Source organism: Schistocerca piceifrons, chromosome 4 (assembly GCF_021461385.2).
Source record: "Schistocerca piceifrons isolate TAMUIC-IGC-003096 chromosome 4, iqSchPice1.1, whole genome shotgun sequence".
Classification (NCBI taxonomy): domain Eukaryota; kingdom Metazoa; phylum Arthropoda; class Insecta; order Orthoptera; family Acrididae; genus Schistocerca; species Schistocerca piceifrons.
This window is the reverse complement of record NC_060141.1, coordinates 294,967,011-294,984,960: the sequence shown is the minus strand read 5'-3', so window position 1 is coordinate 294,984,960 and position 17,950 is coordinate 294,967,011. Positions and strand designations below refer to the sequence as shown.

Below are 17,950 nucleotides of genomic sequence, written 5' to 3'. Positions count from 1 at the left end.
TTGGGAGGTGAGTATTAGAATCTCAAGATTCTGAAAAAGGCTTCTGCAAGAATAATATTATCTATCTTACCCAATATTCTTACTGTTTGCTTCTGCTTAACAAACATTTTATTTGCTTTATATGCACTGCCCCAGAAGATAATCCCAGTAGCAACAGGGAGTGAAAATGTACAACATAACACAAAACTCTTTCTTTTCATTGACACAATGGGAGCTGCCTATAAAGGTGTAACATGCCGAATTGAGCTTCCTAATTAGTTCATACATATGTAGACTCCATATTAACTTGTAATCCAGCTGGATCCCCAAAGAATTCTACACTATGCTTCATTCAAAGTATGACCCGAAATATTCTGGTACTGAAAGATCGTTATTGCTTGCCCGAAATCGTATAAAATAGCACTATGTGAGACTAGTATTTAAAGTGTGAAGTATCTCAAGGGATAGGCAAAATTCCTTTAATGAAGTAGTCGATCTAAATCTGGCATACTGTACAAAAAGAAATTGTGTGTTTATGCTCTGATACAGATGATCACATAAAAATTTAATCATTTCATACAGTATGGGTTGTAAGTAACAGAAGCATTTTCTTTTAGGTAATTCATGTGCAGTATGTAGGGAAGTGTCTTATTTTGCAATGCTACTCAGACTTTCACTTCTATCCAGCCCCATAATAGAAGTTTAATATATTTTCTTATATCATTTTTAAATGGTGCCATCCACTTTTATGAGCTACTGTCTTTTTCTCCAATTAAACAACCTAGTTTAGAAAATTAAGCTTTCTCCAAGCGCAAAAACATGTTGCAAGGTACAATATGTAGCCAGGAACAAGTATTCTGTTGAAATTTAAGAGTGTTGCAATCTAGAAAATCATGTCAGTACTGTAGTTTTAGTCATCTGTCTGTTACATTATTACTCTACCACATCAAACATTAGAAAGAGAAATCAAATTAACCAGAAGTATCAAAAACCATTTGCATGTTAAATACATTTTGAAACTGAAGCTATTGGGAACAAACACAAATTTCCATTTTCAGGACAAGTAAATAGGTTAATCTGCAAATATCACAAGTTCCATGATCAAAGACCTTCTCCTGTAGCAAAGTACAAAATGGTGCACAAACAACAAAGTAAGGCTTTAGAACTCATGCTATGTAACTAGTTTTTAAAAATACATAGAATTTTACTTGCCATAAAATTCTGTAACTGAAAAATGAATAATATAGCTTTATCATATTATACAGCACTATAATGCAAAATGTTTATAAATGCTGCACAAAACACAGTCTCATGTCTAGCAACAACAAAAGCTTTAGAACATGGCAGAAACAGGTAATGCTGGTCTCCTTCATGTCATTCCAAAGCAAGTTACTAGACTGAAGTTCTCACCAAAAAACATCATGTGTTAATAGGCACACTGAGTACAACACTCTCCCCTGTGGATAACACATAGTAGTAAATGTTCATTGTCTCATCATTTATTCTGGAACAGAGGAGCTACTTAGAAATAAAAAAGAAAGATTTATCTATCTGATAGATACTTTTGTCTTCTATTATAAAATTTGTTGGAGTAATGAAGGACAAACAAATTTCTGAAACTATAAAAGTTAGGTTTAAAATTGTTTGGCAAAAATTTGTGATTTAGGTTTCTGTCATTTGTTTGATGGAATGTAATTAGTTTCATTGCAGCACATTAATTTTTAAAAATCACAAAATTACAACATAAACAAAATAGAGGTTATGTCAGATTTCTACAGAAACAAAAGTTATTTGAATTAACTGTCGCATATTTTAATGGGAAAATGTTGTCATATCCTGACAAAAGAATAATTGATTTTTATCAAAAAATATTTCTTTCAGAAACATTGTTTTCAAACTAAATTTGCAAATTCTAGACCCTTCAAATATAAATTTGAAATTAATTTAAATAACAAATACTATTTTTGTAGCACTAAAATAAGAGTCTAAACATTTATACAGTTGTTGAAATTTGTTTTAATTAGGAAACTGTTGTAATTAAAAAGTGTATCTTTCAGGAAGATTCTAAATGGAACCAAATAATGCCAACTGCTTTCAGAAGTTATTCAGAAGTTCATATGTTCAGAATCTTAGGGTCAGTCACTCTTGTTCTAATGGGCTTTGTCAAATGTTATTCTTTTTTCTTTTTAGGGCGCAAAAAACTAGAGTCATATAAGCCCATGTTAAAACTTCAAAACTATAGAATATGAAGACAAAGAGAAAAGTTAAAAATCACTACACGTCAATCCCAATTGACAGAAGATAAGGCAGCTAAAAACAAGGATGTGGAGAAAGGTCTATAAAATATGCCACAGAGAAATGGAAGTCCACAGCTAAAAATAAATGGCCTTTACCATATTCCTACAAAAGATAAAAAGTAAAATGTGGTCAACAGCCCATGTGCCATTCACTAAAATGACCGATAAATCAGACAGCAAAAACAAACATGGATGTAAGTGCCATTCTGACAATCAAAGGAGTCATCAAAGAAGGAAGTATGGCAGACAAATGGCACACTTATTTGCTGAGGAGAAAGTCATGGCAGCAAGACAGCAGTAGTTTGGCAGGTTCTTCCTACAGACCTTCAACTGGGCTAGTGTAAAAGGCACAAGTGGCAAAATAGATGCCACGATGGTAGATAGTATTGAGCCAACAAAAGAGGGGCAGATGTGCTGACACAAAAATGAAACACCCATAGTCTAGTTTCAAATGGACAAAGGACCAGTGCAAATGGAGGAGGGTGGTTCGATCTGCACCCTAGGAAGTACCATTGAGGACACGTAGGACACTGAAGGGCTGCATACAGCAGGCTGCCAGGTAAGACACATGGGAGAACCAAGGAAGTTTCCTCTCGAGCATGAGCCCCGGGAATTTCATAGTTTCAATGAGTGGCAGAGCAACGGACCTAAGATGAAAAGATGGGGGAAGAAACCAGTTGTGCCACCAGAAATTCACACAAACGGTTTTGTCGGTGGAAAAACAAAAGCCATTGTCAATATTCCATGAGTAAAAACAATCGAGACACCACTGATGATGCTACCCAATGAGACAAGTCCATGGAGAACTGCAATAGATGGCAAAATCATCAATTAAAAGGGAGCCGGAGATGCCTGGTGGGAGACAGGCGATTATAGGGTTAATGGTGATAGCAAAGAGGATGACACTCAGGAGAAAGCCCTGAGACACACTGTTTCCATGAATAAAGATGTCTGACAAGGTAGAGCCCACATGTACCTTGAAAACTTGGTCTTTTAAAAATTCCTGCAGGAAACTGGGCAGACAGTCATGGAAGCCACATGTCTAGAGAGTACAGAGGATACCAGTCTTCCAGCAGGTGTCATGGGCTTTCTCCAAATTGAAAAACACAGCCACAGTCTGGGATTTCTGCAGAAAAGCATCCATTACATGGTGGACAAAGTGACGAGATGGTCAACTGCAGAAAGACGTGCTCGAAATCCACACTGAGCAGTGGTTAGTAAATTGCAAGACTTGAGCCAACATACCAGCTGGGCATGAATCGTATGCTCCATCACCTTGCAAACACAGCTGGTGAGAGAAATGGGACAGTAGCTAGAACAAAGGTGTTTGTCCCTACTGGGTTTAGGCATGTGTATGACAGTGGCTTCACTCCAACGTTTGGGAAGTATGTCCTCTGTCCAGATGCAGTTGTATTTATTAAGCAGAAAGTGCTTGCCCACAAGAGAAGGGTCTGAAACATCTGAATGTGAGCAACATCTGGTCCTGGGGCAGAGGATCAGAATGGAGTGAGAGCATGATCTAGCTCCATCATAGTAGAGGTGGCATTTGCAACACTCACAATTCTGGAAAAAAAGGGTATTGCCTGAGCCTTCTCTGCTCGTTTCTCATGGAGGAAGGCAGGGTGATAGTGGGAGGAGCTCTAAATCTCCACAAAATGGCAGCCCAAGTCTTTAAGATACCAAAAGGGTCCACAATGACATGGGCTGCTACAGTCAGGCCGGAAATTAGAGAATGGATCTTGGTACCAGAGAGCTTTCTCAGGTTGACCCAGACAATAGAAGAGTACATGGAACTCCAGCTAGCTTTAGTGCTATCCCAAAGAACACAAGAACACTGTGCATGCATCTGTTTATAATGAATGCAGTTATCCATCATAAGATTATGGTTAAAAACACAGAGATCACGTCTCCATCTGAGAATTGCATTGAGCATGCCTCAGTCCACCAAGGGGCTGGACAAAGCATGGTAAAGAGGAAGAGTGAGGAATGGAATGTTCTGCAGTGGCAAGGATAATGTTTATAAGATATTCCATATGGTCATCACAACTGGGGAAATGTTGTTCATTGAAGGTTGCTGAGTAGGAGTAAAGCCTCCAGTTGGCCTTAATAAGCTGCCCTTTGAGTGTGCACACAGGTAGGTAGGAGTCAGCAAACGGATAGCACATGGTAAATGGTCAGTTGAGTATCTGTCAATGAGAATGGAACACTCGAGATGGCAAACTGGGCAGTGCAGAAGAATAGGACCAAATGGGACTAGGCTTGCAAGAAGTGTGAGAGGAACGTGGGAGAAGAGGTTAAGTTGATTAAGAAGGTAAGCCAAGAGGGCACCTCTCGAACAGGTTCTGGGAGATCACCAAAGGGGATGGTTTCTATTAAAGTCACCAAGCAGCAGAAAGGGGTGAGGTAGCTGCCCAATAAGCTGGAGGAAGTCTACCCTGGTGACATCGAAGAACGGAGGGGTGTAAACGATACAAAGGGAAAAGGTCAAGTGAAGAAGGAAAAGGCAAACTGCAACAGCTTGAAGATGGGTAGTCAGGGATATGAGTTGGCTATGAAAATCATCCTGTATGAGCAGCATGACTCCCCCATGAGATGGAATGCTGAACTTGAGGGGGGGGGGGGGGGGGTCAAAACAGATAGGGATGAAAGCTCAAAGTGGTCATGAGGACCAATTTTGTTTCCTGAAGGCAGAGAACAAGTGATGCTGTGATTATAAAAGCAGCTGTAAATCCTCTTTGTTGGACCAAAGGCTATGAATATTCCATTGGAAGAGAGTTGTAATGAAAAAAAAAAAAAAAAAAAATAAGGGGTGTCCCTCAATGACTGCTGAGAGCCAGCCTGGGAAGACTTGCTGCTAGAGGGCACAGAAGCCAAAGGATCCTGCTCCATGAACTCCACATAAGCTTTGGCTCTCTTCTGCTTCCAGCCTGTGGAGTCCAACACAGAAAACTGGTTGGTGGTATGCACTGGCAACATGGAGGCCAGTCGCATGAGGGTATCATGTGATGACACCATCGAAGAGGACCTTTGAGTCAGCGAAGGAGAAGACCATTTGCTTTTGTTGGACTTCAAGCCTTTCTGATTAGCAGAGGAAGACTCAGGTGTTGACTGGCAGGAGGGACATAGGAAGTCTTCATGGTTGTATTCCTTCTGTCCTTTCTGACCTGCCGGTTGTGTAGGTGGTGATTTCGCCACATAAGGTGAGAGTTTGATGGCTTGTTGCACAGCTGGATGAGGAGACAGTGATGCTACCCTGATACTGGGCGATTTCACAACGTCAGAGCTGAATTTGAGGTTTTATATCTGTGTGGCCATGTCGTTTATGGAGTGAGATGTAGCAAGAACAGTACTGTAAGTGCCAGACAGCAGAACACAGAATTTGTAACTAGCCAATAACTTGTGAGAAACCAGGTAAGGTACATTTTTCTTTGCCCAGATCTACTGGACTGCGTGCTCATTGAGATACATGAGACAATCTCGAGAGGAGGTGGCATGGTCCCCATTGCAGTTGATGCAATAGGGAGGAGGAGGTGGACAATCACCCTCATGCGCATCCCTGCCACAAGTTATACATTTGGCTGGTTGTCAGTAAGACATCTGAGTGTGGTTGACACTGGTAGCAGCACATTGGGTTCAGATTGTACGGTCGGACTGTGATAACTTTGTAACCTGCTTTGATCTTTTATGGAAGCGCCAAATGTGAGAAAAAGAGTGCGTGTGGGCACTAAAGAGGCATCTACCCTTTTTCTCACCCATGGACAGCAATGACACCCTGATCACAGAGACACATTGGATTTCGACCTCAGTCAGGTCGTTAAGTAGCCTAGTGTAAATAACACCAAGGGAAAAATTTAGAGTTCCATGGGCCTCAACATGAACAGGATAGCCTACGCAAAGTGAAGCAGTAAGCAGTTGTGCTTGAGAATCAGAAGTGGTCTCCAAAAGCAAAGTGGCATTGCGTAAACGAGAGCAGTATTTCACAGGGTCAGCAATTGCATCACAACTTTTCTGAGTTAGAAACAGTTTACTGTTCCAAAGGACTGACCGTCTTGGGTATGTGAAACCACAAGGAACTGTGGTGCAGCTGGGAGGGCCTTTGAATCAGGAGCTTCATTCCATTTACATTTGGTAATTGTGGGCTACAAAGATGATGATTCACTCATTGCGAGAAAATCCTCCATGATTGTGAGTGTCTCCGATGGCACACTCCTTCCAAGTGGGGGGGGGGGGGGGGGGGGCGCACCAGTCTTAGGTAATTGCTCACTCCTCAGATCACACCTCCTGAACCCCTGACAGAGGGACCAATCAGCAGTTTGGGAAGGTATAAGCTGAGGCAATCACCCCTCCCCTGGCCTGGCATTTACCAGGGGGAGAGTGCGAACCCTACCTGTCAACACATGACTGGGAATTACATGTTACCCAGTCACCTGTTATGTGTCAGATGCGTGGCCCAGCCTGCAGGAGCACACAGGGAGGAAGAAGAAAAGAGAGAAGCCTCAAATGCTGAAGTGGAGGAACGACAGGATAAGGTGAACAAAGGAAGAAAAAAGGAATGAAAAACAGTGGTGAGACTGTTCTTATGACAGCTAAAGACAGAGCAGAACATTCCCAGAAAACTCCAGACATGTTCCCATGGGAGGGGAAAAAGAACAGCAGTAGGATAGACGTGCCGTGCGGAGGGAAAAGATGCTGCAAAGCTGGACCCCATGCTAGCCAAGAACGAACCTGCCAAAGAGTGGCTAGCTCCCTGGGGGTGAAATGTTATTCTGACATTTTCATTTTTTTATTTTTGATACAAGATGAGGATGAAAATAAATGTCAAGAATTAAAATTTTGAGAAGTGTTCCATCTACAATAACAGACCCACTGCTATAGACAATGAGATGGAAATGAACTGAAAATGATCTACAGGAAACCAGATAAGACAAATAAAAATCTTCAAGTATTTATAATTATTTCTGCCCATTAATGAATATATCTGTTTACTTAAGATGTACCACAAAAGCACTTACAATAATTAACATTCAGTTTTATTGTTATCACTGCTTTGGAAGAGATACATTACAATATTCTTTGTATATCCATAATTGAAACGGATGACTTGGGACGTCAGCTAGTATAATATATGTTAAAAAAAATGACTAAATTCCTCCAGCTGTATTAAGGTGATGGCTTTATTGACAACTAGTTCCGATGTTGTTACAACATCTTCTTCAGGCCCATACTTGTTGACAGTAACCGTATGTATCTAACACTATTAGTCAGTGGTGATATAGGTGTGTTCCACATGGAAGGCAGGTAGTAACTGATATGAACTTCATCTCAGTTACTACCTGCCTTCTGCATGGAAGATGCCTATCTCACCACTTACTACTAGTGTTAGACACGTATGGTTACTGTCAACAAGTATGGGCCTGAAGATGATGATGTAACAACATTGAAACTAGTTGTCAATAAAACCAACACCTTAATACAGCTGGAGGAATCTCGTCATTTTTTAACATACATTACAATATCAGTTGCTTGTCTGGGATGATATATTATATGTGTAGCTTATATGGGAAGTAATTAGGTTTGTCTGGTTATCATCTGAGCTGTGTCTGCTAAGACTGAGTTTGGATCCTTGATTAACATGCTTGTATCATCAGCAAGAATTAATGTTTTTGAACTGCCCTTAAAAGTCATTGGAACATCTTTTATACAGGTTAGAAACAAAAATGGATCTAGTACCAATCCCTGTGGCTCCTGGCATGTTATACTATATTATCATATTCTGAGGTCGTTACCATGCCTGAGACAAAGTCTCTTAATGAGTCCCCCTTCTTTCTGTTTAGATTCTGTCCATGCAAGAGGACTGCCATTAAAGCCATAACATTTAAGTTTGCTAAGTAGAATTTTGTGATCTACACAATTAAATGCTCCAGCAAGGTCATAGAAAGGTCTGCAGAAATTTTTGAAAGAGCAAGCAAGATTGTTATGTAGACTTTTTTTATATGGCTGAGTTTGAGAAAATATTCTGCCCAAGAATTAAATTTGGTAGGAAGTGTACAAATATTATTATACTTCAAACTAATGATTCTATTCAATCAATATTTTTTGATGGGAGACAGTCTGATACCTATAAGATAATAACTTTTCAATAATATGTCAAAGCACATTTTTATTTTTATTTCGTATATTGGTATTTATTTAGCTTCATTTATGCAGGGTGGGTCCAAAAGGACTTTACAACTTTGGAGTTATATAGAAATTTATTGAGATGACTTACAGTATTGGTAGATGTATTATTTTGTTGGCCGTGTGGCTATGTCATGCAGTCTGAGGCATCTTGTCATAGCTCATGCGGCTCCCCCTGTCTGAGGTTCGAGTCCTCCCTCGGGCATGAGGGTGTGTGTTGTCCTTAGCGTAAGTTAGTGTGAGTTAGATTAAGTAGTGTGTAAGCCTAGGGACTGATGATCTCAGCAGTTTGGTCCCATAGTCCTTACCACAAATTTCCAAATTATTTTGTTGCAAACAACCTCAAGTTTCACGTAAAAATGTCAAATGTCATTTTGGTTTGAAGTGACTAAAATTTTTGATGTGACAAACATCCCACAAGTAATCAGTTTTGTCCTGCACTCATTACAGCAAATCTGTCATAACTTGTGCAATGGCAATATAGATTTGATTCTTTAGGTTGGCAAAACTGTTTGGTAGGGGAAGAAAATACACAATCTTTATTGAAAACTCAGAGAAAGAAATCCAGTAGTCCCAAGTCCGGGGACTAAGTTGGCCATGCAAGGTAACCGTGAACACACGGGCTTCCTGGTGATTTATCATGTCGCGGTGAACCACCCAACACAATACTGGTGCTGAGAGTAAATTGTAGGCCTGCTTGGAAGTTCTTTAGTATATCTGGTGTGAAATTTATGCTGAACAGTTGTTGCAGAGGCCTATTCATGAAACCAAAACACACAGTAAGCACACTCCACACCAGTGAAAGCAACCATTTTAACTGTCTCTACACTGGTGATACTGGTGCTGAAATGGGATACTGATGGACTACGTAAATCAGGCTTGAGGTTGTTAGCTGTAAAATGACACCTCTACCAATTCTGAAAGTTATCTCAATAAATTTCTATATCACTCCAAAATTTTAAAGTCCTTTGCACTCACATTGTTTAGGATGTAACTAAATTCTCTTTACAAACATTGAGGATAAAGATGGTTAATCTGAGCATAGGTACTCATGTTGGGAAACATACCATATTTCCACTACACACAAAATACAACACCCCGCATTCAGATCTCCCACAATTTTTTTTTTTTTTTTTTTTTCCCACTGACTAGGGTATTATGTACATCATTCACTGATCATCTGATGTTCCATGCCCACTATAGTATTGTTTACATGCCATTCAGTTGAGTTTGTGGTCTCCACAGAGAGTTTTGTACCTGCTATTGTGTTTGTGGTCTTCGTTCATTCTGTACTGCTGTACATAAGTAATCATTCACTACAGTACAGATTGCAAGCTGCATATACATTTCATTTTTACTGTTTTATGTTGCTATGATGAACTACATGTTTGCGGAATATGCCTACATGATGTCGTTGTACAGGGAAGCCTGGTGTAATGGGAGGGCTGCTTGTCAGCTGTATGCAGAGCATTTTTCCCCATCATCAGACACTTTCACATTCTGCCTATGCTTTGGTGTACCGGCAGGCCTCAGAGATGGGTACATTCATCACCAAAGTCATTCATCACCAGCAGAGATGACTGATGTGTTCCATGGTAGTGCTGCACATCCAAGTCTGAAGAGGCTCTACTTCATGCAATGGAAGAGGATGTAACAATGAGTAACAAAAATGTACCAGGCAGACTGAATGTGGATCACCAAACTGTTCTGCATGAGCTGCAGCTACACCTGTACCATCCCCAGAAGGTACAGACAATGCAGTCACAGGACTGTCCACATCTACAGATGGTTCTTGCACCACCATGTGATGAGCCCGACTTCTCACATAGAATCCCTTTCACAGATGAAGCCAAGTTCACCAGGGGAGGTGTTCTCAAAACCTACTTCCTCAGTTACCACAAGTCATGCTGCACACAACCCTTGGGTTTCAGAATGATACAGTCTGAAAATTTGGGTAGGGTTCCTGGATGGACATGTGACTGGGCCGTACCTCCTTCTACCACATCTCACAGGTGATGGAATACCAGTTCGATTTTACACAGAGTACACGAAGGAACTTGCCCCCATTCTTGCAGCGGTGTACCGTAGGTCTCTAGAAGAGCGTAGCGTTCCAAAGGATTGGAAAAGGGCACAGGTCATCCCCGTTTTCAAGAAGGGACGTCGAACAGATGTGCAGAACTATAGACCTATACCTCTAACGTCTATCAGTTGTAGAATTTTGGAACATGTATTATGTTCGAGTATAATGACTTTTCTGGAGACTAGAAAGTTACTCTGTAGGAATCAGCATGGGTTTCGAAAAAGACGATTGTGTGAAGCCCAGCTCGCACTATTCGTCCATGAGACTCAGAGGGCCATAGACACGGGTTCCCAGGTAGATGCCATGTTCCTTGACTTCCACAAGGCGTTCGATACAGTTCCCCACAGTCGTTTAATGAGCAAAGTAAGAGCATATGGACTATCAGACGAATTGTGTGATTAGATTGAAGAGTTCCTAGATAACAGAACGCAGCATGTCATTCTCAATGGAGAGAAATCTTCCAAAGTAAGACTGATTTCAGGTGTGCTGCAGGGGAGTGCTGTAGAACCGTTGCTATTCATATTATACGTAAATGACCTTGTGGATGACATCGGAAGTTCACTGAGGCTTTTTGCAGATGATGCTGTGGTGTATCGAGAGGTTGTAACAATGGACAATTGTAGTTAAATGCAGGAGGATCTGCAGCGAATTGACGCATGGTGCAGGGAATGGCAATTGAATCTCAATGTAGACAAGTGTAATCTGCTGCGAATACATAGAAAGAAAGATCCCTTATCATTTAGCTAGAATATAGCAGGTCAGCAACTGGAAGCAGTTAATTCCATAAATTATCTGGGAGTACGCTTTAGGAGTGATTTAAAATGGAATGATCATATAAAGTCGATTGTCGGTAAAGCAGATGCCAGACTGAGATTCATTGGAAGAATCCTAAGGAAATGCAATCCGAAAACAAAGGAAGTAGGTTACAGTACGCTTGTTCGCCCACTGCTTGAATACTGCTCAGCAGTGTGGGATCCGTACCAGATATGGTTGATAGAAGAGATAGAGAGGATCCAATGGAGAGCAGCGCGCTTCGTTACAGGATCATTTAGTAATCGAGAAAGCGTTACGGAGATGATAGATAAACTCCAGTGGAAGACTCTGCAGGAGAGACGCTCAGTAGCTCGGTACGGGCTTTTGTTGAAGTTTCGAGAACATACCTTCACCGAGGAGTCAAGCAGTACATAGCACCCTCCTATGTATATCTCGCAAAGAGACCATGAGGATAAAATCAGAGAGATTAGAGCCCACACAGAGGCATACCGACTATCCTTCTTTCCACGAACAATACGAGACTGGAATAGAAGGGAGAATGGATAGAGGTACTCAAGGTACTCTCCGCCACATACCGTCAGGTGGCTTGCGGAGTATGGATGTCGATGTAGATACTTGTGATTCCTTGATGGCATACTGCATGGGCTTTTGGAAGATCTGCCACTGAAAATGCATCAAAACATATGGTTCCAGCACGATGATGCTCCAGCTCATTTTTCACATGCTGTCTGAGATCATCTGGACCAACAATTTGGGTAAAAGCAGCTAGATCATGGTGATCTGATTGTATGGCCGGCACAGTCTCCTGATTTGAAACCACTAGAATGCTACCTGTGGGGTCACAAGAAATTCTTGATTCACAAAAACAATGTGGCATCTGAGGAAGACAAACTGGTGGAGGCTATGGCTGCAGCCTATACTGGAGGAGCAGGGATTGGCAATTGTGTATACTGGAACATAGTAGAGAAGTAGTGTATCCATGACGAGATCAGTAGTTGTCACATCGAGCCCTACTTGTAAGTGGATCCAGCTGACAAGCAGCAGGAATCAGAGAGCAATGTGTGTTGTGGTATTCTGCATTTATCAGGAAAATGATATGTTACCGCACGTGAGTTCCTATGCTGAACTTCACTGTCTTGGTCTCCACTAAAAGTTTTGAAAGTAGTACAGGGAATTTAATCACAACATGTATATTTACTTCCTACATTTTTTATTATATTACTTTTTTATTACATGGCCTGAAATTACATACTCATATGATTAAGTCCAATGTATGCAATGAGTCAGGCAATAGAGCCAGAGAATATTTATAAAATAGCCTATATTTTATTTGCATGGAAAAAATACTAAGTTAACACTGAAAATGAAAAATCTGAAACAGAAAGACAAGTGAGTACAATCTTACAGGACATCGAAAAAAATTCTGTTGGATATAAAAAAATAATCCAGAATGATTAAGAACCCTCAAAGTGGAGAAATGGGAAATACATTTTAAAAAACATTTAGTCAACTTCGATGGCATGTACAGTGATTTGTTTGATTAAAAAACTTCAAGTGTGATCATGTTCATGGATTTATCATTTTATTTTCATGCCTTCTATTTTTTATGTTGACCTTCATACAGCATAACAAAATGTGTTTCGAAAGCTAAATTTTCTGCATTACTTGAGCAAAGTGTAAGACAATGCCAGCATTCAACAAGATGAATTTATGAGGCCTCTTGAAGCAACCATCAAGTTGTCCATTAAACTGACTCTTAACAACCTATAACTGGAAAAATGGTCTGTGTCTCCACAGTTTGACACATTATTATGCAGTGGTGCCAAGTGGACTGCAAAAATTATAATTCGATGATGGCATACTGCATTGTGTTGCACTCTACATAGTTTGAGAAGCTCTCAGCTCCTGAAGACACGGAAATTCTCTCTCTGATATTTTCTCAGTTCAGCTGATGAATTTGCATCCATAAAAGTGGTCTGTACATGAACACAGAATGAGAGTGAGTTTTCTTCAGCATCTACTATAATCACTCTGCTACACAAAACTGCATGTAGTCCCAGGAAATTGTAACAGGTTCTCTTTGACTACAGACAAAAAGTGCGGAACTGATATTGTGATTAAGCTCTGCTACACAAAACTGAATGTAGTCCCAGGAAATTGTAACAGGTTCTCTTTGGCTACAGACAAAAATTGCGGCAAACTAATATTGTGATTAAGCTGTGCAGTATCCTAAGGGTGTCTTCAGTGGAAATGAAACCCAGTGTTGGGCAGATATGTTGCTGCCACATTTATGTTGTGCTGGTAATTGGCACTGGTCTTCTCATGCTAGGATGTTGAGCTGGTCCTTTTCTGAATTACGATAATAGCTAAAAAAAAAAGTTATGATACAATGGATAAAGCAATGGTATTTTCGGCTGCACTCATCAATCATAAACCTGATGTTCAATAGAATCATAACCGTTTCTAGAAACGCATGAAAACTCTATAATGAACCAAAGAAGCTGTGCATCAGATTCCAGGCTGCGGAAATTGATATGGATGCACGTGGTTGGCTAACACAGGGCCAGGACATCTAAGAGAAAAATGAGATGATGCGGCTCATGGTTCTTGTATTGAATATCTTAACAACGTAGTCAAATTCTCAAGTGCTGGAGCGCCCTACCGATTTTTTGTCACCTTCTACAATTATATCTAACACACGTTACAAAAACTGCACAAATGCACACAAGTAGAGGATTAAATAACGCTCTTCATCAAAAAACTGTAAAATTTAAAACAGCTTTAGCCGTCTCTAGTTTGACTGTAAATTATGTACGTATAAGTAAATAGACGGGCACTGCAATATCGTATCTGTTAATTAGAGTTAACCAGCATTTCAAGGCACAGCCTAAAGGTTAACTACTAGTACGTGTTTTGAAAAACATCACTTCATATCAACAGTTCTAAGAAAGTTGTCCGCCATTATTTAAAAAACGTGGAAAATACTCTAAGTGCTCTTTCCAAATTCTGTAACAAATTAGTGACAAATATGTTTTGCAGTTGTTCCGCCTCAGAGACCACAGCTTTCGAGCCGTCCTTGCAAGTGAGTGTGAGGTTTGTGTACAGTCTAACATAAGTCACGACACTTCGCCTCGATTTTGTAGCCTACCGCACCAGCAGCGCCCCAAGCGGCCAGTAACTTAAACTGTGAATTCGGCGCGATCGTGAAAGCGATTAGTGGTTGTTTATTTTGATTTCTACAATGGTTTTTACAAGCTGGAGCGTTTGTAGCGCAATAAATTGCAGCAACAACAGGAAGAAGACACCACAGCTGTCTTTTTCTACGTTTCCTAAGGATCCGGAGAAGTATATACCATCATGTTACTAAACTGTATCGTCAGGATTCACTTGCAAACTACATTAATATTAATGAATAATGTTTCTTTTAGGAGCAGAAAATGGTTATTTAGTAGCAGACGATAAGACCTTATGAAAAAAGACCCAGTTTACATGTATAATAATATTAGTTCATGAACGCAGACAATAATAAACTCGTGTAAAATGCAGTACCCACACTGGTTTGACATCCCAAATAAGCCACCTCAACTGACGATGAAGAGGAAACTGCCACAAAGATTCGACAATCCATCTAAAGCTGTAACACAGTCCTATGACACAGAAGCAGCCAGTTCAACTCTCCATGTATCAGTGCCAAATTCGTGTGAATCGTCAAACAGACATGCTTTGACGATGAAGTGGTTAGATAAGTGGAGTTATTCGTGTCTTACAAAAGCGTTTGGTGTGTATTTCATTCACTTCTGTTGTTAGTCACTTAATTTTCCTTGCTTCCTTCGTGTGATGGCATTATTTTGTTACCACCTTGTTCACTGACAGATTGTTTGAAAATTATTCAAAAATTTGGTTTTGCGTGAAATTTAATGTAATCAGCTCATTATAATATTTCCCACTATTTGGCAGTTGCTTGTCCCACTTAGAATAATATAAAGATGAAGGCCGTACTTGTGGCAACAGGCGACAACAATGACAGAGTAGGCCTACAGAACGATAAATGAGCTGTCGATCGCTTTTGCATGTAGAGGTACATGTCTGTGCTTCTTACGCGTGAATCTGTGTGTTTATATTCTTTTGATATCTACGTGGTAAACTGCAGTTCTATCCAATGTCACAAGTGTTTCTTCACGAATATGTTGTAGCTTGCCACTCGATTCACGGTTTTTGTCCATACTTGCGCTTATTTTAGAATCATTTTTAGAAACATATATGCCTTCTGATACTACACAAACCCTTAGAGGAAAGAAAATAACTCAAATATTTCGTAAATTACGTAGGAAATGGATGCAAAACAAACATTACGCTTACGACACGTCTGACGTTCATCTTACTCGCTGCTTGGAGCGCTAGTGTCGCTCCATCTGTCAAACGGTAACAACTTTTGCAGCAGTGAGTGTCGCGACTGAGACTGTGGTTTAGGTGGTACCTAGTGATGGGGAGCTCGTGAAGGAGTCGTTCAAATGAACGCTTCACTCCAGTGAAGTGTGAACTAACCACTCAATTTCAATGAACTGGTACTTCAAACTCTTCAGAGATGGCACACTCCACACTTTTTACTAGTTCACTCACTCACTTCCCCTCTCCCCCTACATCGGCGCTACGTTACTCATCCTCCCTTCATTTCAGTCCTCCCTCTACTGCCTGTCGACGAATCGCACGGTGTTTGTGGGGAACGATAGGTTTAGGAGGGGTTGAGGAGGTGAGGGGTGCGGGGAAGGCAACGTCAGCTGCTTCCTGCAGTGCTGACATCATTACCCGTGACCATTTGTGCAGCTATACTTCGCGTCTACGGGTAGCCTACCGTTGGCAGCGCATGCAGTCAAATGAATATTAAAGATACAAACGAAGAGGCTGGCTGTGTGAGCACGCACAGCTAACACGGAAAGAGGGATTTTACCTGAAATCGTTCCAATGACTACAGGTGACAGTTTATGTTTTGAATCTGGAGGGTTATTATTCTCAACAAAAATAAAATCTACAGGAAAACTTCTGAATAATTACTTATCGTAGGTGTATAGACTTTGTGACAGTGGTAAACATACTCATTCTATTTTGGATTAAATTTTAAAAGGAACATAAAATTGGACTGCATTTCGTTGGTAGCCCTAGTTTTCAGTCCATGAATACAACAAATGTTTCACTTGGCAGATAAAGACTTTTTTGGGCGCTTCATGAAAAAATCTCGAGCAAGATTAAATGTATTACCTTCTTTATATGTGACAGGCTTCTCTGTTTATCTTTCCTTTGTCCCCTTCGACCATGCTCAATTTAAATCAACTCAGACGCTGTAAGAGCGTAAAACGTTGCGTGTTCGTTACTGCATAGTTCGGCCATCTGTTGGTAAAATTATGAAGTATTACGAAGCTTTATTGTACGAGCGATCGTAGCCGCGGCTGAGCGGCGAACTGGGCAAGTTCGCCAGGCTTCCATACTTCATGAATGAACTACTTCATTTGAACGCTTCACGGAAAAGAGTGAAACGAATGAAGTAGTTCACGGGAGTGGACGAGTTCGACCCATCTCTAGTGGTACCTGATGGCATGGCAGACTCGCAGCTGCAGTCGCAGCTGCGAGCAGTTGGCAGCACTGGGAGAGTCGAGGCTGCGTGTGTGTGCATGCGTGCAGCCTGCGCGGCGACAGGGCGCCTGCTGGGCGGCGCTGGCGTGCAGCCGCGTCAGCTCGCCTGCCAGAGACACTGAGGTCGTGAACCAGCGGTGCATCAGCAGCAGCACCTTCGCCACTGTCTCGCCCTCCTGCCGCAATGAGCCATCTGTCTCTGCACAACAGCAAACAATCACATCAGTCGCAAACAAATAATATCTAGACGCTCAGAACACTTACATTAATCATTCACTTGAGAGAGACTGATGAGTTGCAATATTATAACTACATCCAATTTCTGCATTGATGATGCATATAATAAACATACTAACAGAATGTCTGTAAATGTTTCACAGACTATGCCCTTACAAAAGAAATGGTCCAAGCAACGTATACATTTAGGGCGACCAACATTTGACCAAAATTTTAAGGGAGGTTTAACTTCCGCTGCATATCTAAGTCACATTTTCTTGGAATGTGTGACAATGGAGATCTAAATACAAATAAACTAGCATAGTTTGCCTACTTTTGCTCTATTACATCATACAGTATCATATTTTGGAGTAACACCACAAACTGATAGAAAATTTTTAGAGTGCAAGAGCGTATAACAACACCCATTTGTGGTGTAAATTCAGAAAAGAGTATTAAACTCAATTATTATAAATACGTTTGTTATAGTATGTTTTCTGACATGTTCCAGACCTACAAGGATCTCTTCATTTTTGGGTCTACAGAAAGAAAAATGAACCTAATCCAAACAACAGTTTATTTGTTCATTGCGTGTAATACACAATTATAATTACAATGACATTTAACAAATTTGCACCTAAGTATTGTGTGTACCCTACAAGCACTTATTTATAGGAACTCTGAAATTCTTTATCTTCCTAAGTGATAATCAAAATTGATTTCAGTCAATCAATAGGTTCAAACTGCTGCTGTTTCTCTGAGCATTCCACTTACTGTTGATAAGAGAAAATACTCTTTC

The 17,950-nt window shown here is 40.5% G+C and overlaps 1 protein-coding gene across 2 annotated transcripts in view; it reads right to left on the bottom strand.

Annotated features, from left to right (window-relative positions):
* Positions 1–17,950, bottom strand: part of LOC124796303 (ras guanyl-releasing protein 3-like) — a 305,024-nt gene that overhangs the window by 108,626 nt on the left and 178,448 nt on the right. For both annotated transcript variants that reach the window (XM_047260429.1, XM_047260430.1), the window contains exon 4: positions 16,891–17,134. In XM_047260429.1, the coding sequence (XP_047116385.1) occupies positions 16,891–17,134 (244 nt within the window). The remainder of the gene's footprint in view (positions 1–16,890; positions 17,135–17,950) is intronic.